At 37.8% G+C, this 27,566-nt stretch overlaps 1 protein-coding gene across 3 annotated transcripts in view; it reads right to left on the bottom strand.

Moving 5' to 3' along the window:
• Window positions 1-27,363, bottom strand: part of MYO3A (myosin IIIA) — a 169,124-nt gene extending 141,761 nt beyond the window's left edge. For all 3 annotated transcript variants that reach the window (XM_060095468.1, XM_060095470.1, XM_060095469.1), the window contains exons 1-4: window positions 27,274-27,363; window positions 26,569-26,651; window positions 12,663-12,847; window positions 9,693-9,827 (exon numbers count right to left, since the gene is read on the bottom strand). In XM_060095468.1, the coding sequence (XP_059951451.1) occupies window positions 9,693-9,827; window positions 12,663-12,830 (303 nt within the window). In that variant the 5' untranslated portion in view covers window positions 12,831-12,847; window positions 26,569-26,651; window positions 27,274-27,363. The remainder of the gene's footprint in view (window positions 1-9,692; window positions 9,828-12,662; window positions 12,848-26,568; window positions 26,652-27,273) is intronic.
• Window positions 27,364-27,566: the final 203 nt, after the last annotated feature.

Here is a 27,566-nt window from a genome sequence, read left to right as displayed (position 1 = left end):
AGCACAATGCTGTAACAGGGCCTTAATGTTCTTTCACTGAACAAAATTGAAGTATAATTTTCTTAAGCCAGAGCTACACTAATGAAAGAACAGAGCAACAGTGAGAATGAATTCTCTCCCTAGGCTGTAGCCAAACATGAAAAAAAAAACCAATAACCTAAATCAAAAGGGATGATATTCTCTGAACAGATCATTACAACTCACTTCCAAAGACAGCTTTTATAAGTTTTCAAAATGTATTCTGTCTTCACTGTGTTAGGAGAGATTTGAGATTTTTACTTGAATTTCTGGAAAAGGACTACTGACTTCTGCAGTTGGCATTTCTGACTTTTGCTGTTTTTCATTGCTTTTTGTTTATTCTAAGAATGCTCTAAGACACTTCGCTTAGTCTGACCATACCCCATGTGAGGCCACAAAAGCAGAAACTCTCATTTTCTAACACTCATTCTAGTTTTTACTTTGCTCATTTTATAAAAGTGTTTCAGTCTTTTTATAGAAACCAATTTTTAGCAAACACCTACACGTGAAGTTTTTGGTAATTGTGGGTGTCATGTTATAAGACACGGCTGTATTGCTTGCAGAGTAACTGCACCATTTCACACTGCCGAAGTAACGTGTAAAAGTTCAGTTTGCTCCACAACCTCACCAATACTGGGTATTATAAGTCTTTTAAATTTTAGTCATTTTAGTGGGTGTGTACTATAGTATCATTGTGGTTTTAATTTGAATTTCCCAAAATAAAGATATTAAACATATTATATATATGCTTTTGCAAAGAGTCCAAACTTTTTTTGCACACTTTATAAGAAATTGGGTAGATGCACTTTGTTAGGTGAAATTTCCATCTATTCCTAGAGTGCTGAGATTATTTATCACAAATGGGTGTTGAATTTTGACACTTTTTATTGATTTTTTTCTCTTTGATTCCATTAATACAGTGAATTATGATGCAATAAATGTTAATGTTTAACAAACTTATTTTAATGTTTTAATAAAATTGCATTCCTGGGATCAATCCCATTCAGTCATAACATATTAACGTTTTTATATATTACTAGATTTAATTTGATAATATTTTGAGAAAGATTTTTTCCAAATGTGTTCATGTGAAATGTCAGAATATATTTTCTTTTCTTGTAATATCTTTGTCTTCTTTTGTCAGTATAATGTTGCCCTCATAAATGAGTCAACAAGACTGAGTATTTCTTTCTTACAGATTTCATAGGATTCATTTTTTTCCCCCAGAATGACAGTGTGAAGAACTCTGTGGACTCATTCCCCAGTATAACTGGTGAAAATTATAAAAATAAACAATGAGTTAAAGTCTTTGGAAATTGTAAGGATGTACAGCAAATGAAGTAACATTTAAGAACACAACTAATATTTGTAGTATATCATTTTGTCCTCTATAGGCTTATTAACTGTACTTTTTCATTTTATTTTTAGTGGTTGCTTTAGCATTTACAATATGCATCTTTAACTTAACAGAATATGCCTTAAAATAATATATACTACTTCATAAGTAATGAAATAATATTATACCACTTCATAAGTAATGTAAGACCCTTAAGACTGTACATTTCCATTTTTCCTCTCCTGTCCCTCTGCTATTGTTGTTACACATTTTAATTCTGCATGTAATGACCACACAATACATAATTATAATTATGGTTTCAAACAGTGATTTTTTCTTTTAAAGATACTAAAAAATATAACATACAAAGTTTCTTATTTATCTTTATATTTACCATGGATAATATTCTTCATTTCTTTTTGCAGCTCTGAGTTTCTATATGAAGTCATTTTCCTTCAGCCTGAAAACTTTATTCCACATTTTTATGGTGCAGGTCTCTGATGGTAAATTCTTTTCCTTTGATGAAAACATCTGTCTTTATTTTGCCTTCATTCATGAATAACATTTTCACTGTATACAGATTTCTAAGTTGAAAGCCTTTCAATGTTTTAAATGTACCATTCCACTGCACTGGAGAACAGATCAGTGACCAGGCTTCTCTCTGACCCCTACATGTCCTCTTGGTGCTTTTATAATGTTCTCTTCATTATTAGTGTTCAGCATCTTGTTTGTGACATATCTTACTGTGGTTTTCTTTGTTTATCCTACAAGAGGGATTTTGAGCTTCTTAGATCTGTGACTTTTTAGTGTTTACCAAATTCAGAAAAATGTCAGCCATCATTTATTTAAATACCGTATCTCTGCCTCCCCCACCCCTGTACTGCTCTTGGACTGAAATTACACACAGTTTAGAATACTAGATAATGTCCCATAAGTCACAGGGGTCTTTTTCCCTTTTTTGTCTGTCTGTGCTCAGTTTAGACAGCTTCTATTTTCCGGTCTTCAAATTCACTGATCTTTTCTTCCACATGTCTAAGCTGCTGTTAAACTCAATACTATATATTTTTCACTACAGATATTGTATTTTTCTATTCTAGAAGCTCCATTCAACTCTTTTCTCTAGTTTCCATTTCTTTCAACATTATGTTCATGTTTTCCTTTTGAAATCCTTGAACGCTGTGGTAATAGCTGTTTTAAAGTCTTTATCTGCTAATTCCATTATCCTGGTTATTCCTGGGTCTGATTCTTTTGACTGATTTTTATTCTGACAATGGGTCACCTTTTCCTGCTTCTTCACATATCTAATAATTTTTTATTAAATGATGGACTTGACTAATTTTACATTTGAATGTTCAGATCTTGTCTTCCCTTAATGAATGTTCAATTTTATTCTGTCAGGCAGTTAATCTACTTATGGACCAACCTGAACATTTCAAGCCCTGTTTTTGAACTTCTTATGGGAGGCCAAGGGGAGTTCTTATTCTAGGGTGAGTCTAGCCCTCCCTTTAATGCATAACCTTTCTGGAGGGTCTCTACTAAGTGCCTCAGGGGTTCAATAAAGATTCCCCAATTTGGCTGATCAGAACTCAAGCATCTCTCAACCCTACACAAATTCCAGCAGTTGTTCAGATTACTGCTTTTCAGTAATTCTTACCCTCATAATTGTTCTTTGCCCAACTGCCTGAAATCTTGCCCTATACATTTCCAGCTTGGTTTTCAGTAAAAGACTCAAGGGAACCCCTATGCAGATTTCTGGAGCGTTTTTCCTGCTTAACTCTCCCTTCTTTGAAAATTCTAGCCACTTCTACCTCCCCAACCTTTTCAGTTCAGCAAGATAGCTGTGATCTCCTTGGGAATGTCCTCCTTAGGCCCGTGGTCTGGAAACTGCCTCCAAGATTAAAGATGAGATAATTGTAGTGTTCCTCATGTTTATTTCCTTTTCTCAATGTCATAGTCTTAAGCTGTCTCTTTCCCAGTGTTTGAAAATTGTTGTGTTTTTAAAAATATACTTTATGCAGTTTTCTAGTTATTTATGGTACAACCACGCAATGATGCAAGTTACTGTCACGGCCAGAAGCAGAAGTCCCAGATTATTTCTATGCACGCTGAAATTTGAGAAGCTCTGGCAGTGTTTTCCAAACTTTCCTTTGATAAGAATCACCTTAGTACTTGTTTAAAAAACTAGTTTCCGGGCTCCCCTGGTGGTGCAGTGGTTGAGAGTCCGCCTGCCGATGCAGGGGACACGGGTTCATGTCCCGGTCCGGGAAGATCCCACATGCCACGGCGCGGCTGGGCCCGTGAGCCATGGCTGCTGAGCCTGCGCGTCCGGAGCCTGTGCTCCACAACGGGAGAGGCCACAACAGTGAGAGGCCCACGTACCGCAAAAAAAAAAAAAAAACTAGTTTCCTAAAACTCATTCTTGGAGTTTCTGCTTCAGTGGGTTTGAGATGGGGAGGATTCTTATCAGAGTATCTGGAGTATATATTAAAGAACAAAGGTACCAGAAGTGTCCTGCTTTTTTTTTTTTTTTCAGGTGGAGGATTAAAATGTTACCTACTCAGCTAGGCCTTCTTTCACCTCTCTTTTCGTAAAAGGTCTTCTTTTTCATTCTTTATTAGCACCCCATTTATATTCTTCATAGTATCAATAATAATGCATAATTATTTAATTTGTCTATTTAGTTTTAAATTGTCTTTCTGCACCATTAGACACTAAGCCCCAGGATGACAGTTTGTCTTGTTGTCCACTGAATGCCCAGAACCTACCAAAATGCCTGGCCCAAAGTAACAGATAATATTTATGGAATTAATAGATGACTGGATGAATAAACTTTAGTCCTAGACACTTATGCATGCACGCACGCACACACACACACACACACACACATACACACACAATGACAGAGGCCATCTTTTCACAGCCACTATGGCTGAGGACATACTAGACAAATAGACTCTGAGACAGAAGACTGTATTCCTCAAGTACTTAAGGTGTTGCTGTTCATCCAACCAAGAAAGGGTAAATTACAATTTTGCCCTTTGAGCTCATCAGTAGCAAGTGCTTAATACCAGACTGATTTAACTCAATTTTGACTCTGTTTCTTAGTCTCCCAGTTTAGTGATAATCAGATGCAGAAACCTAGCGACCTCCCCCGAGCCCCGCCTACATCCAGCCCCTGATCCTCCACAGTAGATGCTAGGAATTAACGGAAACACTAAGCAAAAGAGGTATGTACGTTTTACAAAGCAGGTCAGTCAAGAGATATGATAGCAATAAGCAAAAACTAATATAAGTCTAGTATTTCAAAATGAAGCATAAGTAAAAAAAAAATACATCGGTTCTCCCTTTATGCTGACATCATTAGGAAAACCTAGAATACTAAGTAACAAGAAAAATTCCCATAGACGTTTCACAAAAGAAAATCAGTTCCCACAAAAGAAAACTTTCTACCCCTTCTCTTCTTAGGTAGTTTCATTACAAATGTGTAACTGGAATTTCAGAGAGCTAGCAACTAGTGCGCTTCTGTATGTTCTGAAAATGAATATACAGAGAATTTAGAAGGAAATAATTCCTAAACAGAGGCCTGTATATCATTAATACTCAAAAATTTACAGTGCCGGGGCTTCCCTGGTGGCACAGTGGTTGAGAGTCCTCCTGCCGATGCAGGGCATACGGGTTCGTGCCCTGGACTGGGAAGATCCCACATGCCGCAGAGTGGCTAGGCCCGTGAGCCATGGCTGCTGAGCCTGCGCGTCTGGAGCCTGTGCTCCACAACGGGAGAGCCCACAGCACTGAGAAGCCCGCGTACCGCAAAAAAAAAAAAAAAAAAAAAAAATTTACAGTGTAACAAAATGAAAGAAAAAACAGGAAGAAGAAAAATTGTATCAAAGTGAAAGCAATAATTCAAAAATCACAACTAAATAACAGAAAAAACAGACTACCCAGTAAAATCTGAGCAAGTATTCCCCTTCTTAGAATTTCGATTCTGGATCGAAATATAAATAAAATGATTTTTCAAGATGAAAAATCTCTGGGCAGGAGTTTGTCTAAGCTGGTACGGCCCCCCTGCCCATGCCAGGCTGATAACGAGGGATATTACTGATGGCTCAGCCCCTCCAGGACACACCTTCTTTATGTAGATTCACATCAGAAGTCTAGCATTGTTATCATGACTCTCTGGGTAACACTACAGCCCCTCTTTGGCCATCCTTTTGGTACCCTCATGCAGAATAATTTATTGGGGCTTTATTATGATAAGAGGTATAATTAGTAGTCATTTTGTAGAATAAAGTATTTATGCCACAAGCCAATTTTCTGAAAGTGCCTCTAAAGCAGCACCTGCACCATTCATGTTTATAAATCAGGTAATTGTACATCTAGCCACTTATGTGTATACATAATTAGTCTAATTTGCATATGCAAATCAATTACCTTACATACAGTTTGCCAACTCTTGCTTTCTCTATGTTTTTCCCCCACTTTGTAAGTGCAAATAGGTCAGATTCCTGAAATACTATTTTAATAAACTACCATTTATTCTTTTTTCTCAAGCCTTTTAGGGATATTTCCTATACCTCCATCTGATAATAAAATATAAGGACAAAGTTCAAAGAAGCTGTTAAGTCTCTGCTGATTCATTATATCAGGAAGCCACTTTGCTTGTACCTGATGTTCCAAAAGCATTTTAATCAATCTTTTCTGCTCTCTCAAAAGAACATTTAACTATGATCAGGAGTCTCCAACTCACACCTAACTCCAAGTGATTATACTGAGAAATGACAATATAATTAGAATACGAATTTGTTAGGCATAAAAGACAGTGACTGATCTCATTCAATATTTTTAAACTCTGGGCAAAGATCTGTACCTTGTGTCCTTGCCCATTTAGGCCTACATTAGGCAGAACACCTGTATCTTCAAATGCTAATTTTCCAATGATTCAACATGGAAAAAAATTAAAGGTGCATTACTGAAAATGTTCTGAAGGATATAAATATACAAAATTTTATTCAAGACTGCATTAATGATTTGCAGAGCATTGCATCTCAAATACACAAACACAAATATGAAGTAAATTCTTTACAATCCACCATTAATTTAAGGCAAAATGGTTTAAGTTCATAATTTATATTCTATTACTTAGGTAATTATGTTGAGATGAGTAAAAGTTTTGCTTTGTTTTAATGCATGATTTAACTAAAACTATAAAGCTATCTTGAACTAAACTGAGAAATACAAAATAATTCTGAAATCATAATAAATTGCCTACCTTTGAAGAACACAACTGGTTATTTAAAATTTTTTTTAAACTTTTATAAAATAATGCACAGTTCCAGATTCTGAGAAGGTTCTTGAAAATTCTATTTTACAATTTTGAAAGACTCTGGTTCATTTAAAGGTGGCAGATTAAACATATACATTTATTTCCTCTCACATGTGAATCTCCATTAAAATGCTAGTAAAGGAATAAAGAAGTATAAAACCACAAGAGAAAAAAGAACAAAATGGGAGAGAAGTGGAGAAGAGATCGCAACAAAATTTTTCAACATGGCATGCAGATGACTGAGTGGTAACTGAGCAATGCAGAGGAAGCCACAGACTGAAGTGCTAGCTGAGGGCTATTTTGAGGTCACCTGAGCAGATTAACCCAGACAGGGCAAGGTAAGAGTGAAAGTGGGGGAGGTGGGAGGGGAGGGGCAGAAAAAAGGGATCCTTTGGAGGTCTCCCATCAAGACTTGACACCCTCTTAACCCACATACAAAATATCAACATCCAGGAACCTGCCTGAGCACCACACACACACACACACACACACAGATGCGGGTTTTGTTCCTTAGAAAAACTGAACTGAACGGACTCAAGATCTGGTGACATCAGTAGTGTGGATAACGGGAGCAAGGCACATAACTACATGACAGGCGAAACAGAGAAGTAACCTGGGAGAGAGGAGGCCAAGGGATCCAGAAACGGTGGATTCCACCCAGGTGAGCAGCAGAGAGATATCAGAGGTCAGATATCTGACAGACCTCCAGAATGGAGGAGGAGGGCATAGGGTTCCAGAGATGCAATTAATAATCATGCCAAAATTCAGAATACGGATTAGGAAATGAAAGAGTAGAGAAGTTCGGCCATCTATTTCCAGGTACAGCGATCAACACAGCAAAAGCACAGACCTACCTGCTCAGGAGAGGGTGGCACCACTAACCTGGATCTACACTAATATTGTTCTGTATTATAAGCCCTCTGGTTCTACGTGCTTTTTATTAATCAAGTGAATGTATTTATTTTTAACAAGATAAAAATGATTAAGTCTATCTGAAATTATATGAACCGGAAAAATACGCTAATTTCATAAATAATATTATCAATCATTTTAAACATACAAAAAAAAGATGAAGGAAATATGTTCAGAGGTAAGAATGGTTCTTTTTATAGTTTCAAGTATTTTCTACAATGATCACTACTTGTAGATTTGTTTAAAAACCATAATAGAAAAATATAAAGTATGGAGACAATATAATTTATAAATGATTATTGTGCAGGAAAATCAATGGCACATTCCAAAAAAGAAACAGAATAATCAAATGTTAATGAAATAATGTGAATACAAGACACAGAGAACAAACTTGTGGTTGTCAAGGGGAAGGGGGGTGCAGGGGAGGGATGGATTGGGAGTTTGGGATTAGCAGATGCAAACTAGTATATAGAGAATGGATAAACAACAAGGTCCAACTGCACAGCACAGTAAACTATATTCAATATCCTGTGATAAACCATATGGAAAAGAATATGAGAAAGAGTATATCTATCTAACTATCTATGTATCTATCTATAGATAGATAGATAGATGACTGAATCACTTTGCTTTACTCCATAAACTAACATTCTAAATCAACTATACTTCAATTAAAAAAATAAAATAATGTGAATACAATAAATAGATGCTGTTAAGGTGATCAAATAAAGGTTTTACTAGCCCTGAGTTTGACAAGAGCAGCTTTTAAAATTTTTTATAAATTTTATTGGAATTAATGATTATTTCAACTTGAATAAAAATATTCAATGAAAATCAGAAGAAACACATTCTTACATTCTTCTAGGACTGGCAGTTACCTTAGTGGGGCACCTTCCAGTACTCCTGCATTAAAGAGAACTGTCCCAACCTATCCTCAGAAATTGAAAAGGCAGACTCTATAATTTCCCTTTGGCAACTTATTCAATATTTAACACCATTTCTAGTAAGGTTTTTCCCCATAAATGTAAATACAGTTGACCCTCCATATCCACGGATCATGCTGCTTGAATCCAACTACGTGGAACCCACAGATATGGAGGACCCACCGTACCTGGTTCTGTAGTTTATGTCATTAGTATTCAGTGAAGCCAGAAGAAGAAATTAGCAGCTCGCCATTTTTGTCTAATGAAGCCTCAGGTACATTAATTTTCTCTCATATAATAGCACCTGGCACTGAGCCTCTGTCACGTGTTATGTTGAACAAAATATGGATGAATAAATAAAAATTATAATGAAGTCCCTTTATAACATGTTCTTCTGAAAGAAGAATAATCCTGGTTTCTTTAGCCTTTTATTGTGGAAACATTTTCTTTTATTGTGTGTTTTTTTTTTTTTGTCTGCACAGTGTGTGGGATCTTAGTTCCCCCACTAGGTATCTGACCCGTGTCCCCTACAGTGGAAGGGTGGAGTCTTAACCACTGGACCGCCAAGGAAGTCGTGAAACATTTTCTTTTAATCTTTAATTAATTTTCTTTCATTTCCCCATGTTTCTAAAGATGGCAAGACCAGAACTGGGCATAACATTCTACAAAAGATGTGACCAGCCAGGAACATATTAGAACTGCTTTATAAGGTCAATGTTACATAAACATTAAGTCATCCCAAGACCACACTGCAGAGGCTTCCCTGGTGGTGCAGTGGTTAAGAATCCGCCTGCCAACGCAGGGGACACAGGTTCGAGCCCTGGTCCGGAAAGATCCCACATCCCACGGAGCAGCTAAGCCCGAGCGCCACAACTACTGAGCCTGCACTCTAGAGCCCGCGAGCCACAACTACTAAGCCCACGTGCCACAGCTACTGAGCCTGCGCACCTAGAGCCCGCGGGCCTAGAGCCCATGCTCCACAACAAGAGAAGCCACCGGAATGAGACTCTCACGCGCCGCAACAAAGAGCAGCCCCCACTCGCTGTAACTAGAGAAAGCCTGCGTGCAGCAGCGAAGATCCAACGCAGCCAAAAATAAATTAATTAATTAAATAAATTTATTTTTTAAAAAAAGACCACACTGCAAATTTCCACATGTAAAATAATGTTGAAACACTCACCTCAAGAACCAGCCACAGCTTATCTCCATTTATTTTATCCTTCTTAAAGTACATGCCATAGAATCTGACCACATTAGGGTGGTCAGACAGTGCTTTTAAGATGTTGTACTCTGCTTCAATCTCTTCATCAATATCCTAGTTTCAAAAAGTCACGGGGAGAGAACGGTGAGAAAAACACGAATGAAGTCAAAGAAACAATTAGACTACCAAAGGTCGAATTTTATTTTGTCAGAGCAAGGTCAGAATAGTTTTTACTGCACTCAGTACTATGTATTGAAACTTCTCATTACACTGCTTAAGGGGAGAGATTGTGATTTTCCTGCTAATCAAATATGTCTCTAATTACGCTTATTTCATTGAAAAGGAATAAATAAAAGGCTGTTTTTGTGTGCAATGAGAAAGAAACGTATATGGAGAACTACCTCAGATGATTTTCCTTTCTTTGTAGTGTTAACTTTATTTCGATGGCAAAGCCATTTATTTGAAATGAAAACTTTTAGCTGGTTCATTTTGTTTCTTTAAAGTACAGGATATTCGAAGGCTATCAAAAACTAGTCATACATGCAATGAACTCCTACCTTTCCGACAAAGTGAAAGAGTTAAGTTACATAAGATGGCATACAGCCTTTAGTTAGCTAAAGGCCCATTCACCAGTTTTAAGGCCCATTCACCAGAAGTAGAATAGGTTGTTCTCCCATCAGTAAAAGTGCAAACATGACTAGGTACTTAGTCATGTATCTAGGAAAATCACATATACATGAAACAACTCACAGAGTCATAAATAAGAAAAAGACTTCTAATATTTTATGGTAACATTTAATGTCTACACTGTTTTAAGACAGAATCATGGAATCAGAGAGCTGGAAAGAATTTTAGACCAGAGCTCTAATTTGAGAGGAAGAAACTAAAGCTCAGGGGAGTCAGAGTCACAAGAGCTTGTTTGTGTGAGATCCAGGACTAGTCTACTGCCTTCTAGTATTGCTCATTTCCTCCCTACCTTGGAGAGAAGATTATTAGTTCAAAATCCATAACAGTAAGACCCTTTTAATAAAAAAAAAAAGCCACTCTGCAAAATGCCTGGGTGCATTTAAATTTATTTTATTAAGATTATAATCTTCTGGTTATAAATCTTTTTTATTTGACTTGTGGCATGATGAATGAGAGTAAATAAAGAATTCTTAGGGAAATACACAGGTACCATGACAACAATAACAGCAGCAAAAGAACACGTTTCATACTGTAGTTATGAATCTACATGTTTCATTTAAGCAATAGAACAAGACATGATTTATAAGGTTAGCAGTATACCAAACACGAGTAAATTATAAAAGAATAACGGCTACATGTATTCACAAGCCACTTGTTCTTGTCCATAAAGAAGCAGAGGAATGGGAGAGAGACACTGATTATGGGTCGATACATTGGGATCAGTCTGGAGCCCATTCTCTCGCCACCATGGGCCCCAACCCTTAACAGTGAAGACCAGAGGACAGACCCATAATTGCAAAGACCAGAGGTACAGGTACTTTGGTACAGCCTAATTTGTGTCTCTCTTCCCTCAGTTTGAATGGTAAGAACTTTCCAACAGGGGAACATGAAGACATGCAGCATCAGTGAAGCCTGGTCACAGTGCTATTCATTTTTTTCCCTCCAGGGTATCTAATTTACTACTTGAAAAGAAACCCCACCTTCCCTCTCCTCTGCTCAAAGATATATGAAACTATGTAGTTATTATGGACTTAGTAGAAATAAACTATCAAAAAAGAAAGAGCGGGGCTTCCCTGGGGGCGCAGTGGTTGAGAGTTCGCCTGCTGATGCAGGGGACACAGGTTCGTGCCCCAGTCTGGGAAGATCCCACATGCCGCGGAGCGGCTGGGCCCGTGAGCCATGGCCGCTGAGCCTGCGCGTCCGGAGCCTGTGCTCCGCAACGGGAGAGGCCACAACAGTGAGAGGCCTGCGTACCGCAAAAAAAAAAAAAGAAAGAAAGAGCAACACGAAGGTGAACAGAGGCCCAGGGGCAGACCTTTTGCAGGGTCCTACAGTTTATGGGCGTAAGAGCGGTGACAAGGACTCTGATGCCCTCCGCACACATATCACGTCATTTCCATCACAGGGCACTCCCATCACGTGTGCAAGAGCTGAGTAATTTGAGAAGTTGCTCTCAGTAGAGGTTTGGGGGTTATGGGATCACTGAGCTCATTCTGGCTCCCCCAGGTGCTAGGCGAGAGCTACGTGTGTCCCAGTAGCTGAAAAGGCTCCCAAATGTCCAGCTCTCACTCCCAGAAAGAAGAATCTCATCCATCTCCTCATGCTCTTAAAGGCAAAGAAAGATGAGTTTCCCTCATCACAACAGGATTTCCCCAAAAAAGCAAAGGAGGAGCCCATTGGGGCACTGCTGAAAAAGAGGCCATGTGGACTGACCATGACATTCAATTTTTCACAAGGAACCTCACCCTGGTTATAAAGGAACATCATTTCTGCTCTGGAAACACTTAAGTAAACCTGAAAATTAACTTCCCTTTTCTGAATGAAATTTAATTTAAAAAATATTTCTGGTTTGGAATAAGAGGAATTCTGCCTGAAGTCTAAACACAGGAAGAAAAGGAGATCTGGTACAGACGACATTTTAGGATTACTTCTAGACCCATAAATCTGTATTCTGACAACACTTTGAAATCTAAAATAATATTAAATCAACTGTCGAGCTGTTGAGAGTTGTATTATTTATATACTTATTTGCATTACATATTTATTCATGTATCAAGTATTTATTGTACCTTATTATATATGTTAAGCATATAAACAAGGAACCTCTAACAAGTAGACTTTTTTTTAAACATTTTCTTCAAATTGTAACTGACATTGTGATAAATAAATCAAGATAAGATACCTAGAGACTTTTTAACTGTTTAATAGATATTTTTTTAAAAAGTTAATTAGCAGGAAAAAAAAAAAACCAATGTGACTTACATGAATCGGATCCAGAATTTTGACTGCTGCTTTTTGGCCATTTTTCTTATTCAACACTTTAAAAACTTTTCCATAAGTTCCTTTGCCGATTGTTTCAGTGATTTCCCATGTATCAGAAGGATCGGGAAAGTTATCAAAGATGATTGTTTTTCCAATTAATGGAAGCATCTTAAAAGTTTAAATCACTGGAGAGAAAAAGCACAGAGTTTCATCTACATTTGACTGGTGATATTAAATGGCACACATAAACTCATGGGAAATTATCTAATATTTTCACTGATATGGAAAATACACAGCAGTAACCAAATGTACTGAGAGTCATGGAAAAATTTCAATTCTTTTTTGCAAACAGACGAATATGAGTTTAATAATGCTTTGTAAGCAGGGCTTTCTATGTTTAATACAGTTCCACTTTAATTGCTACTAATTACTTTCAGATTAAAATAAGAGGCACATATTTAAATCATTTTGATTTACTGCTTTATACTCATGAATCAAAGAATTTTAGAATGAACCTTAGAGATGATAAAATTCAACCTCTCTATCAAAGCAAATCCCACACTTTAAAATGATTGTGTTTTATATCACTGGTCTATGTAAATAAAACCCAATGATCAGTCCCCCACTGCTTTTAGGATGAAATTTCTTTCACATAAACTACCAGGTCCTTTAAAATAAGGCCCTTGCTTAATTTCCTAGCCTCATGTCTCAACACCTCTTCCCTCAGACACTACAAACCAGCCACTTGGGATCCCTCAGGTCATTTCTTTCTTGCTTGAGGATCTTCATATACACTATTCCCTCCCATTTCTGTGGTTTCTTTGCTACTACTTATCTTTTCAGATGTTAGCTTTGATGTCATTCCCTCCAAATGTGACCACTCTCCACCCCATCTGGGTTGCGTGCCCACCTCTGCACTCCAAGACCACTCTGAACCCACCTTGACCTGATATTACTGTATGCCCAGCACCTGGCACAGTGCTGAAATAATTAGGAGAATATGGCCAATAAGGTCAAGTGATTTTTAAAGAGATTTTATACATAACCTAAGATAAGATCTTCCAAGAAAAGCTTTTAGCCTTTCATGTTCCCCTTATATTACATTCAACCATTTCTATAAAATTACAAAGGAAGAAAAAAAGGAACAGAAAGAGAAACCAGAACTTGTAGCGGTCCTCAGAATTTTTCAATTATCTGTGCAAAACCTCCCTCTTTTCGATGTTAAAACGTTGATGCAAAAAAAAAAAGTTGATGCAGTTGTGCTTGTATGTGTATGCATATACATAGAAACACATCTATTAATAAATGTGTTAATATTACATACTAATATTAGCCCGTGAAATTCACTTGTCTGACCACAACTTTCAACCCCATTTAATCCATTGATTAATCCACCAATCCATTGATTCCTCGCTTTCTTTATATCCATCAGATCTCTTCAGTCTTCATTCCCTCTTCATTTTCTCCTTCCCCAGCATAAATTCTACAGCTTGAATTATTATAACTTCCTTGCAAATGCCCTCAGCACTCTTGTTCTTCTCTTTCTCCACCACCAGTCTCCTGGGGTTAAGAAACCAACTCTGGTTAAACTCTGCATCTTCTTCACACCTGTGCCTGTAGCTAGAGAAAACCACACAACTAGGCTGTATCGTTTCACTTTAAATTCAGGATAAAAAACTTCCAAGTAGACCCTCAATGCTGCTGCCCAGCAATTCTACTGCACTTCCCTGGTTTGTATATCCTCTTCTCTCTAGGGGTGATTAACTATTTCACAGTGATCTCTGTCCTCAAATTTCTCTCTCCTCAAATTGTTCCCTCTTTGCTGTCCATCACCTCCCACAAAACTTCCCAACTGATGCCCTCATTTAATAATTAAGTGACAAAATGGAAGCATTAATAATCTTATCTCAGAAACTACAAACCAACGTGCATCAAACACGAGGAGTTCTTTCTATTTATCATCAGTAACTGCTGTTTGGCCTCAGTCTTTTTCTTCTGTTCCATCTCATCCATCATATCTCAGCTCAAATATAACATTTTTAGAAATGTCTTCCCTGTATATTTTATTCCTCCATCAAAATGTACGCTACAGAGGGTACAGACTTTGTTATTTTTAGCGCTGTATCCACAGTTCCCAGAATGATGCCTAACACATTGCAGACAATTAGTAAATGCTCACTGAATGGGCAAATGTTTATTTGTTTATCTGTTAATTCTGAGAACTGAGACCTTATCTCTCTTGTTCACTTACAAATCTTACAATGCCTCACTCTGTGCCTGGCATATAGTAGATGTTAAATACATAGCTGTTGAATAAGTGAATCAATATGGTTCTTCCAAAAAAGTTTTTAAATGGGAGAGAGAAATAAAGATTAGGAGGAGCTGAAAAGAATGTGAAAATCTAAACAAAATAAGGATCATATTCTGATTCATTACATGTAAGGGGACATCATCCAGTAAATGGCTATGAATGTCTACTGAAAATTACACCACTACATAAAAACACACTTATGAACAGTTCTTACATCACTACATAAAAACACACTTATGAATAGTTCTTACAACACCTAATCCTTAAGAAATTCGTGCTTTTGATCCGAAATGCAAAGAAACAAGTAGGAGGTAATCAGTAATAATCATCCACTTTAGTGATTTCATAATCAGTCACAAGATAACTTTTTACATCTATTTACCTGAGTCATGCAAATAAGCATTTATGCCATCCATATAAGGTAAAATTTAGACCAAAAGACCAAATTAAATCTTATTAAATGCCTGAAGTAGGAGTTTTCAACCAGGAAAACCATTCATTTTATGGAATATTGCCTTTTCAGTGGCAATGTTATTGAACACTTTTAATTTCTGCTGTTTTAATATTAGGGATTAACTGTTGGTCTTTAAATATACAGGCATATGAATTCAGTTAAAAACGACTGAACACCAAATATGTGCAAAGTATTTTAGAGTTTTGGGGATACGAAGATAGGTAACTTGTGGATAGATAAATAAATATGTAACTATATTATGAAAAGTGATAGGTAATAGAAATAGGCATAAAGTGCTATGGTCACCCAGGTGAAGAAGCAATTAATTCTGAAGTATCATGAAAAGATATAGAAATTAGCAGTACTAGAGCTGGACATTAAATAAGAACAGGAGTTTATCTAAAATAGAATTTCCTCTTTAACAGTTCATAATAAGACAAATATTTAAAGCAGTACATTGCTACATTACAAAACAATAATCACAAAATGACAAATGCATAGGCATTTTGGAAACTGAATACACTTAATTAAGTCCCATTTAAAACAAACAAAACTTTTAGGCAAAAGAACACTAAAAAGACTTCCTCAGAATTAAACAGTAAAGACTTTCAAGAATTAGAATAGAAACAAGCCTTATGACTCCTAAACTATATTTTTCAAATACACAGTTGTTTATTCTTTAAGAATAAAATAAAATGTCACAGTTAGTAAACAACTATTTAATGATTATAGTAAATTGCATTCAACATAGCAATGTTTATATTTTTTCTAGTCTTCAGCACCCAAAGAATAAAAAAAATAATAATTCTCTACTTCATAAAACTAAAACATATAATTGTTCTTAATCATGTAATCTAAAGAATTACTTTTGACATATACATATATACTGTATTTTGATCTATGTATTTACCATAACTCTGAAAAGGTACTTACAAAGCTACATTTTAAAATGAAAAATCACCTTTTTTAGTTGATTTATTATATATTGAGCTACTGAGGTTTTTCTCATGATAGAAAAAAAGACCATAATACAACAAAAATGTATCTTACTTCAGGATCTTAACACTCAATTCAACAATTATTCTGACTGCTTTTGTAAACCTGCACTGAATTCTTCTTTACTAAAATAATCAAACTGCCTGCAGGCTCATTCTAATACACAGCATACACAGGATGATCTCTCATTGGGCTCTCTCTTCCCTCTGTCTAGAATGCTTATTCTCCAGGAAGCCACATGGCTTACTTCCTCCAAGTCTTACATCAGCCATCACCTTTCAATAAGACCTACCCTAACCAAACTATTTAAAATCTCAACCTGCTGTCCTCCACTCCATCCTGCCTCCCAACTCTTGGTCCCCCCTACCCTGCTCTATTTTCATAACACATTACCTCTTTGCACATTATATTATTTCCTGTTTATTATGTTTTATTTATTATTTTTTCTATGCTACTAGAATGTAAGCCCCACGAGGGCTGAAATTTTATCCAGGTTGTTCACTGATATATCCCAAAGACTCTAAAACCACGACTGGCACACAGGAGATACTCTGTAAGTATCATCCAGGTAAGGATGCCTACTTTTGCCATTTCTATCCAACATAGTACTGGAAGTCCTGGCCAGAGCAAGCAATCAAGAAAAAGAAATATGGGACTTCCCTGGTGGTGCAATGGTTAAGAATCTGCCTGCCAACGCAGGGGACACGGGTTAGAGACCTGGTCCGGGATGATCCCACATGCCGCAGAGAACTAAGACCGTGCACCACAACTACTGAGCCTGCACTCTAGAGCCCATGAGCCACAACTACTGAGCCCATGTGCCACAACTACTGAAGCCCACACGTGCCTAGAGCCCACGCGCCGCAACTACTGAGCCTGTGCTCTAGAGCCCATGTGCCACAACTACTGAAGCCCGCGCGCCTAGAGCCCATGCTCAGCAACAAGAGAAGCCACCGCAATAAGAAGTCCACACACCGCAGCGAAGAGTAGCCCCCACTCACCACAACTAGAGAAAGCCCATGCACAGCAACAAAGACCCAACACAGCCAAAAATAAAATATAAATAAATTTATTAAAAAGAAATAAAAGGCAGCTAAATTGGAAAGGAAGAATAAAATTATCTGTATTCACATGTGACTTGATCTTATACATAGAAAACCCTAAAGAATCCACAAAGGCTGTTAGAACTAATACATGAATTCAGGAAAGTTATGGGATGCAAAATCAACAGGCAAAGATCAGTTGAATTTCTATACACTTAACAATGAACCCAAAAGAGAAATTAAGAAAGTGATTCTATTTATAATAACACCAAAAAAAATACTTAGGAATAAATTTAACCAAGAAGGGTGAGAGACTTGTAGAGTGAAAACTACAAAACAATGCTGAAAGAAATTAAAGAAGACACAAAGAAGTGGAAAGACATGTCGTGCTCACGTATTGGAAGATGATATTGTTAAGATGTCTATGTGTACTGCCCAAAGCAATCTGTAGATTCAATGCACTCCCTATCAAGATCCCAATGAGATTTTTTTTGCATAAATAGAAAAAAAAATCCATCCCAAAATCGGATGGAATCTCAAAGGACTTCCAATAACCCAAACAATACTGAAAAAGAAGAATAAAGTTAAAAGTCTCTCACACTTCCTGCTTTCAAAACTTATTACAAATCTATAGTAATCAACTCATAGTGTTTTACTGCCACAAAGACAAACACATAGACCAAGGGAATCAAACAGAGAGCCCAGAAATAAAACCTCACATATATGGTCAAGTAATTTTCAACAAAACTGTCAAGACCACTCAATGAGGAAATAACAGTCTTTTTAACAATTTGTGTTGAGAAAATTGGAAATCCACATGCAAAAGAATGAAGTTGAATCCTCATGTTACACCACATGCAAAAACTGACACAAAATAGGTCAAAGACCTAAACATAAGAGCTAAAACCATAAAAATTAGAAGAAAATATATGGGAAAAGCTACATGACACTGAATTTGGCAGTGATTTCTTGAATCTGACACCAAAGCACAGGTAAGAGGAAAAAATAGATAAATTAGACTTTATAAAAATTTAAAACTCTTGTACCTCAAAGAACACCATCAACAGAGTGAACAGACAACCCACAAGATAGAAGAAAAAATTTGTAAGTCATATACCTGATAAAGGGTTAATAACCAGAACATAAACAATGCCTACAATACAACAACAAAATAACCTAATTTTAAAAATGGGCAAAGGACTTGAACAGACATCCAAAGAAGATATATACAAATGGCCAATAAGCATATGGAATCATTAATCCTTAGGAAAATGCAAATCAAAACCATGAAGAGATACTACTTCACAACCATTAAAATGGCTATTATCGAACAACAAAAATCAAGTGTTGTTCAGGGTGTGGAGAAATTGAAACTCTTGTGATTGCTGGTGGGAATGTAAAATAGTGCAACTGCTGTGGAAAATGACATGGTGCTTCCTCAGAAAAACAATGAATTACCACATGATCCAGCAATTCTGCTTCTGGGTATATATCCAAAATAATTGAAAGGAGGGTCTCAAAGAGTTATTTGTACATCCATGTTCATATCAGTATTACTAACAACAGCTAAAAGGTGGAAGCAGCCTGCATGTCCATCAATGGATGAATGGATAAATAAAATGTTTTATTACATATAATAGAATGTGATTCAGCCTTAAAAGGGAAGGGAATTCTGACACATGCTACAACATGGAAAAGCCTAGAAGGCCTTCTGTGTTGTGAAAAGAAAAGCCTGTCACAAAAGGTCAAATATTGTATGATTCCACTTACACATAGTACCCAGAATAGTCAAATTCACAGACAGAAAGTACAATTGTGGTTGCTAGGAGATCAGGGAAGGGAAATGGGAATTATTACTTAACAGGTAGAGTCTCAGTTTGGGAAGATAAAAGAAGTTGTGGAGGTGGATGGTGGTGATCGTTGTACAACAACATGAATGTACTTACAGCCACAGAACTGCACATTTTAAAATGGTTAAAAGGGTAAACTGTGTAATGTACATTTTACCACAATAAAAATATTACTCCGTATGTAGTATAGGGAAACAAAGTAAAGAAAAACAGGAGAGCCAAATTGAAAGATTTGGAAGGGAGACCAGAATGGTCTGCTTGCTCTCAGATCCATGCATGACCTTCCGTGTCCTGAATCTTGGGGGCTGACATCTCAAAACTGTATTTCCCAAACTCCTTGTCCCACTGGCTTCCTCCCCTGCTAGATGCTGTCAGTGAGAGTGCCAGGCAGGAGACTGGATGGTAGGAGAATATTTCTCCTCTGCTTTCTCTGGGTTTTGTGGTGTCTTCATCAGTGGCTGTATCTCCCCAGCGGTCCCTGTTCCTGTAGAGCAGACTTGCCATGGTTCTAGATGGCCTCAGCTTCTGAATTCTGGTAAGACTATCTCCTTGCTGTAACTCTAGAGCCTGAGGCATGACAACAGTTTTTTTGCTATTGCTAACTTTTAGTTTGCCTCATTGTCCCAATTGGCTTTCAGATATCCTAAAACAGTGGTCCCCAACCTTTTTGGCACCAGGGACCGGTTTCATGGAAGACAATTTTTCCATGGGGGTGGGGATGGCTCAGGCGGTAACGCGAGCAATGGGGAGCAATGGGGAGCGGCAGATAAAGCTTCGCTCACTAGCCTGTCGCTCACCTCCTGCTGGGCAGCCTGGGGGTTGGGGACCCCTGTCCTAAAGCATTTGTAACTAATCCCCCATATGTCTTAGTCTGTTCAGGCTGCTCTAGCAGAAACAATATAAACTGGGTAGATTATAAACAACAAACATTTATTTCTCACAGTTCTAGAGGCTAGGAAGTCCAAGATCATGGTGCTGGTAGATGTGGTGTTGGGTGTGCGTTCACTTTCTTCCTTTCTTTTTGCTGTAACCCCACATGGTGGAAGGGAGGAGCTCACTCTCTGGGGTCTCTTTTATACAATGCTAATCCCATTCATGAGGCTCTGCCCTTGGGACCTAATCACTTCCCAAAGGCCTCATACCCAACACCATTACCCTGGCGGTTAGGATTTAAAAATATGAATTTGGGGAGGATACAAACATTCAGACCATAGCACCAGATTAAATTCCCTCTGTCGAACTACTTGGTATTAATTCTGTTTTCCTGACTGATTCAGTCTAACAGGCATCTAATCAGCCTGAGAAGCAGAGAATGGAGAAAAAGCAATAGACAGTGGCTGGACGTTTTCTCAAACAGGTGAAAGGTATAAACACTCAAATTTAGGAAGCTCAGTCAATTTTTTTTGAAAATCCACAGTTAGATACACTGCAATGAAACTACAGAAAACCAAAGACAATGAGAAGCTCTTAAAACCAACCAAAGAGAAAAGATATATTACATATAGAAGGAAACAATTAGAGTGACTGCTGATATTTCAATAGAAAACAGTAGTATAATATTCAAAATGCTGAAATAAAATAACTGTTAATCTAGAACAAACAAAAGTATCCTTCAAGATCAAAGGCAGATTTAAGATATTTTTCACCAAAAAAAAAAAAAATGAGTTTAACGACAGTGACCCCTGAGAAAGAGAACTTCTAAAGGATGTCTCTGAAGAATGATAATGGTCTCACAAGGAAGGTCTCAATTGCCAAAAACAGTAAATAAATTGTTACACATGTGTGTAAATCTAAACTAACACTGACTGTAAGAAACAATAATAGACAAAAATGAACAATAATAATCAAAAGCAGAGTGATAGAATTTAAAATGTTCTTAAGTTCCTCATATAGTTAAAGAGGCAATTAGAAATAATAACTTTAGACTTTAAGATATACATGTCAAATACTTACACACTAGACCCTCAAAATACTATGCATAATATTAAAAGAGAAAAAGTGATATTAACAAACTCATTCAATCAAAAAATTCAGGAAAAGAGAATAAAGGAAGCATAAAAAAAGCAGAAGAAATAGAAAGCATAAAATAGCCTTGTGGAAAGAATTATAAATATGTCAGTAATCACAAGAATTGTAAATGGACCAAACTCACCAGTCAAAAGACAGAAACCAGTAGCTTCTGGCTGTTTGCATGAGATTCACATAAACTACAGACAGAGATAGACTGGAAATAAAATAATGGTACCATGTAAATATTCAACAAAAGAAAGTGATGTGGCTAGATTAACATCAGACAAAATGTACTCTAAGGAAAAATATTTATTTGAGGTAAAGAGGATCACTACATAATAATCAAAGACTTAATTCACCAAGAAAATATAAAAGCTCAAAACAGAGGCCCAAAATACATAAAATAAGAACTGAAAGACATACAAAGAAAAATGGAGAAAGTCACAATTTTAGTGGGAGATTTTAACACACCTTGCCAGTGATTTTTGGATCAAGTGGAGAAAAAAGTTCTTAAGCATGAATAAAATTTAAACAATTAACAAAGAAAATTGAATGGATATCCTGAATACACACGAAATCCTGTGTCTAATAATGACTACTCTACCTGAGCACATATGACTGCAATGTAATTAAGTAAGAAATCAACAACTATTAGATACATTTTTAAAAACCTATACACTTGGATACTTTAAAAGGAGCAAGTCAAGAGCCAAAGAGGAAATGTAATGACCATTTTAAAATAGACTTAGAACTGAATAATAATAAAAATACTACTCATGAAAATGTATGGGATACAGCTGAAACGGTACACAGAGGGAAACAGATAGCCTCAAATTTTCTATTACAAAGGAAGAAAAGCTAAAAATTATATAATTACAAAATAAAAGCAAAAAGTGTAGAAAAAAGGAAGATAAGAGTTGAAATTAAAGAAAGACATTACAGAAAAAGAATAAGACAGATTAGAGGATTGATAAATATAATAGTTCTTCAAAGAGAATTTTTAAAAAATAGACAAGCCTCTATCAAGACTGATCAAGAAAAAACCAAACAAGAGAAAAGGCACAGATGGACAGTCCTAAGGAAGAAAGACTAACAAATTACAGCAGAGACTAAAAAGATCATAAAAGGATATAATTTTATATCAAGAAACTTAAAAACAGATTAAATGGACAATTTCCTAGAAATAATATTAGAGAAGGAAAGAACAGAAAAATAAAAGTTATTTTTCTTGGAATGTTTGCATTAAAGGGCCTTCATACTCTAACTCTTAACTCTCAGTTCCTAACTCAAATAATCACTAAGGAGAGTACGTTAAGTTCTTAAATACCAGAAAATCACTCTCTCTAAGTCTTTTAATACTTTAGAGGTAATGATCAAATTTATCAGTAGAAGGGCCTAGAAACCCAATTTAGGGATAATTGCTTCATAAGGGAACATGAGCACATTTTCTCTTCTCATATAACACAAACTTTAATCAGCTTAATTGTTAATTTTTCCAAAATATAGACAGAGAACGCCATTTCTCAAAGAAAATGCAATTCACCCATGAGAGAAAACACACTAAGTAGCAAATGGCTTTATTCAAAACTAAGCAATATTTTAACAGTGCGATTCTCACTTTTTTCTGTAGAATATTACTGGAAGATCCTTCCCGTTATGCATGCACTTCTGCCAAGCCGTTTAAACTGCATCACACATGGTTTAAGTTAGAGTCAAAAGCAGCCCCTGTCTGTGATGAAACAGAAATCCTGGAACATCAGCAAGGCAGCTACAGAACTTGTCTCTCTCCACAGACAGCAACCAGAAGGATCTCAACACAGAAGCCGGACGACATTATCTTCCCGCTAAAAATCCTTCAAAATCCACATTCTTACCATGTCCTTTGGATCCTTTCTGAGCTCCCTAAACTCAACCTATGTTCTTCTTCACCACTCACAGTGACTACAGCCTCAGCTGCCTGCTGACAAGTCTTAGAACATTGTAGACTCTTTGCTGCTGCAGGACCTCCTGTAGTCTTTGCCGAGATGCTTCCCCAACCATGTGCATGGCTGGCTGAACTTCCCTCAGACGTGGTCACATATCATCAGTTATTATGCCCACAAATGAACTGTGCATGATTTTAATTTATTGTGTAGATTATTCTCCTGGTATGATTATGAAAGCAATAAAGCCTTGCTGGTTAAAAGCAGCCTAGAGAAAAGTGAGTTTGCCATGTAAAACCACCTTCCAGAGACACCAGGCTGAATCACCAAGCAAGTTTCAAGTATCTCCTTTTTCACAGAACTTTAAAACACAAGCTCACAGAAATCTCTGGTCTCGCTGAACTACAGACCAGATAAATCAGTCACATATCCCTTCCAGCTTTCCAATAACACAGGCAATAAAGTTTGGTTTAAAACAGACCTTGTCCAGTTATATGTATGGTCTGCTTTGAATGAGCCATAACCCATGTTTTGTTCCCTTCAATTTGCTTAAAAGCATTTTGTAGAGAAGGGAAACAAGGTCTACTTATGTACTTCTCGCCATGTATTCTGCTTTCCACCACTCATTTTCTCATTCTGCAATTACCGGGATAAAAGTACGTGCTTAAACACTAGAACCAAAAGAAAGGCTATCATTTCCTAGAAAATTTCTCCCTATTTAAAAAGTGGCATTAGTGAGAACCCCAAAAACTTTAAGTCATCAAAACACAATTTTAAGTTTTGGTACAAACCTATAAACTTCAGTGTCCACAGCTGTAAAATGGAATAATAATGCATGCTTGAACTAATTCTCAGAGTTGACCTAAGTATCAAATGAGTTTTATGAGGAAACGATGCTTCGTAAATTGTAATACAGGGTGACTCGCCTCCTTTTTCAAGGATGCAAGCTGGGTTATAGTTTTGGCCACACAATTACCTGTTCAAATTAGTAAGGGATATTTTCTGAGTCAGGAATCACAAACTGAGATGTCTGCAGGGACAAAGGAGGTAAACTGTATCAGTGAAGCACGCCTGGATGAAATAAAAGCAGGGAGTAGGGGCATCGTGGTAAAGTGGAAAGTGTGTGCCCCATCCAAAGCGGGCGGCCACATCCTGGCTGCAGGGCTGCCAGCTGCAAGCCCCACCCTGCCTGGTCCTCTTGTTTTTCAGGAGAAGTGAGGACTCTGGGAATTTACGTAAATTTTACAAACCATTGGTAAATAGTCGTAAAGTAGTCAGTTATTTTAAAGTACCAAGCTGACCCAAATAAATATAGCAAATGCAGCCAAATTCAGCCTTTATGCCTATATCAGCCTGTGACTTCTACATGAGGTTTGTTTTGTGTTCTTTGTTAAAAATGGCCAATAAACAAGAACCTATCCACGTGGTGTAATCACCCTGGGACATCAGGAAAAATAGATAACAACAATGTCTAGCATTTTTCTGACTGTTTATCAGATGCCAGGTACCTACTGGGCTTATAGTTTTACATGCATTATGTCATTTAACTTTTAACACTTATAAGAAACCCTTTCAGAAAGGCATTACTATAACCCCCATTTTCAGAAAAGAAGACTGAGGATTAGAGAGTTTTTAAGGTCATAATGCTGGTAAATGGAAGAATCAAGAAACAAACCAGGTCAAAGTCCATGGTAGAAACTTGAGGACTTCCCTGGTGGCTCAGTTGTTAAGAATCCGCCTGCCAATGCAAGGGACACGGGTTCGATCCCCGGTCCGCGAAGATCCCACATACCGCGTCGCAACTAAGCCCGTGCGCCACAACTACTGAGCCCGCGTGCCTAGAGCCCATGATCTGCAGCAAGAGAAGCCACCGCAATGAAAAGCCAGCGTGCCGCAACTAGAGAAAGCCCTTACGCAGCAATAAAAATCCAATGCAGCCAAAAATAAAATAAATTTTTTTTTTTTTTTTTTTTCGCGGCACGCGGGCCTCCCACCGCTGTGGCCTCCCCCGTTGCGGAGCACAGGCTCCGGACGCGCACGCTCCGGACGCGCAGGCTCAGCGGCCATGGCTCACGGGCCCAGCCGCTCCGCGGCATATGGGATCCTCCCAGACCGGGGCACGAACCCGTATCCCCTGCATCGGCAGGCGGACTCTCAACCACTTGCGCCACCAGGGAGGCCCTAAATTTATTTTTTAAAAAAAAGAAATTTGCTGTTCAGTGATAGATGATTTCAGTTCTAAAGAGTAATGCTTCCCAACTTGAGGTTCCTGACTCCCTGTGTGTCCTTAAAGTGGTAAGGGGTCTTCTGTGAATTAGTTTGAAAGTCTAATGGAAATCTGTTTACCCTCTAAGGATAACTGAGTTTGTTTCCTATGCAAAGGAAAGGGAGTTTGTTAGATACAATCTTTCAAATTATCAATCCAGGGAAAAAACTGATGAAGAGACCCTCATTTGTTGGGTTAAAAAAAAAAAAAAAAAAAAGGAAGTGGTTTACAGCACTGACATTGCAGAAATTATTAAAATGATCAAACATTCTTACATCAAAACTGTACAGGGCCTCCCTGGTGGCGCAAGTGGTTGAGAGTCCGCCTGCCGATGCAGGGGATACGGGTTCGTGCCCCGGTCTGGGAGGATCCCATATGCCGCGGAGCGGCTGGGCCCGTGAGCCATGGCCGCTGAGCCTGCGCGTCCGGAGCCTGTGCTCCGCAACGGGGGAGGCCACAACAGTGAGAGGCCCGCATACCGCAAAAAAAAAAAAAAAAAACTGTACATACTTTACATCTATATAGTCTAAAGTATATTTGCACTTTCAAATATCTGTTTGTTTATCACACTATTAGTAGCAACTAATGGATTTTCAAATAGCTTGGACTTGACAGATAAAAGTTATTTTTCAAAGAATATTTGCCCACACAAAAAAAAAGCTGTAAAGATACAGTTGAAAAAGGAAGTGCAGGACAGTGTTACTCCTTATGTGACTCACCAAAATCTCCCCAAATGGATATAGTCTGGTATTAAAGATCACCACATTGAATCTTCTACTTTGTGCTTTTTTGGTTCCCAACAATAATAACAAAAAAGGACTAAGACAAATGAGAGTAATTTTTCACATGTCTAGACATCACATCAATATACTCATAAAGAACAAGTTATCTTTGAAATCTTCTACATTTCTAAATTTCCCCATTTGAAAACAATTATCTTTTATAATATAATAAAAATCAATATGGCATGAATAACATGCACCGTCATTTATCTGTCAAAACTTGGCACTTAGGCTCTGGCAAATCCAGAAAACTTGTCGACTTTATCACCTACCTTTAGCAACGCTTGAGAAGAATGCATAATAATGTTCGGATATCATGACATAAAGTATCCAGACTGCAGCTGTGATCCTGGGCCTGTAACACACAACAAACAAGTCAAGGTGTTACAGGATAAGCATCAAGGATCCATGGAAAGTATTTAGAAGTTGAACCTAGAAACGTGTAGGTAGTATGGCTCAACGACAATTTATTCCTCAGGTTTAGCATTATTTGCACAAGTAACATGGAACACCTCACATTCTGCACAGGCATAAAATAACTCTAAAGTTACCGGACCAATAAGAATGACCAAAAAAAATTAAGAGGCTTTAAGGGCACCCATTCAATCACCAAGAAAACTCCAGACACAACAAAACCCATAAGGATTCTTTGGGTTTTCAAATTTTCTCAAAAATCTTTTTTTTTTAATTTTAGGGCCATTACAATGTCTATTTCAAGGCTTATAGCCAACAATCATCCCAATAATAATAAAATATTATTTAAAAATGTTTTTAATTCCTCGTAGGAAAATTCTAGCAAGGTGCAAATAGAAACTACTACAGAACAGGGCTGTTGGTGAGCAAGTCGAGATGACATCGTTTTGGGGAGGATTTCTCTACTTCTCAATATCACAATGCTCTTTCCTGTCTGCACGTTCTCCTTAAAAAGGAAACTTTAGAGATGCGTCTGGAGCGGCAGGGACCCCAGCTCCACCGACCTGTTGCCAGAGAAAGCAGCCCTGAACAGGCGTTCCCTCAGGTTGAGCCGGCGCGGCGCGGGCCACAGGTTCCCGAGACTCGGTCTGGACGAGGCGCGCGGTCCCCACGAGCCCCCCTCCCGTTCCCGGTCCGGTTTCCCGGGGGGGACGCGGGGTTCTCGGAGCCCCGCGCTCGCCCCACCCGCCCCCGGTGGCCGGGGAAGCGACTCCGCCAGGCCCGGCGCTCCCCGCCGCCGAGGCCCAGACCCCTACCTGGGCCGGAAGCCGGCGTCTCTAGCTACCCCTCCGGCGTG

This window comes from Mesoplodon densirostris, chromosome 4, assembly GCF_025265405.1.
Source record: "Mesoplodon densirostris isolate mMesDen1 chromosome 4, mMesDen1 primary haplotype, whole genome shotgun sequence".
NCBI classification, from domain to species: Eukaryota; Metazoa; Chordata; class Mammalia; order Artiodactyla; family Ziphiidae; genus Mesoplodon; species Mesoplodon densirostris.
Note: the sequence above shows the minus strand (reverse complement) of the source record. Positions and strands in the feature narration are given on the sequence as shown.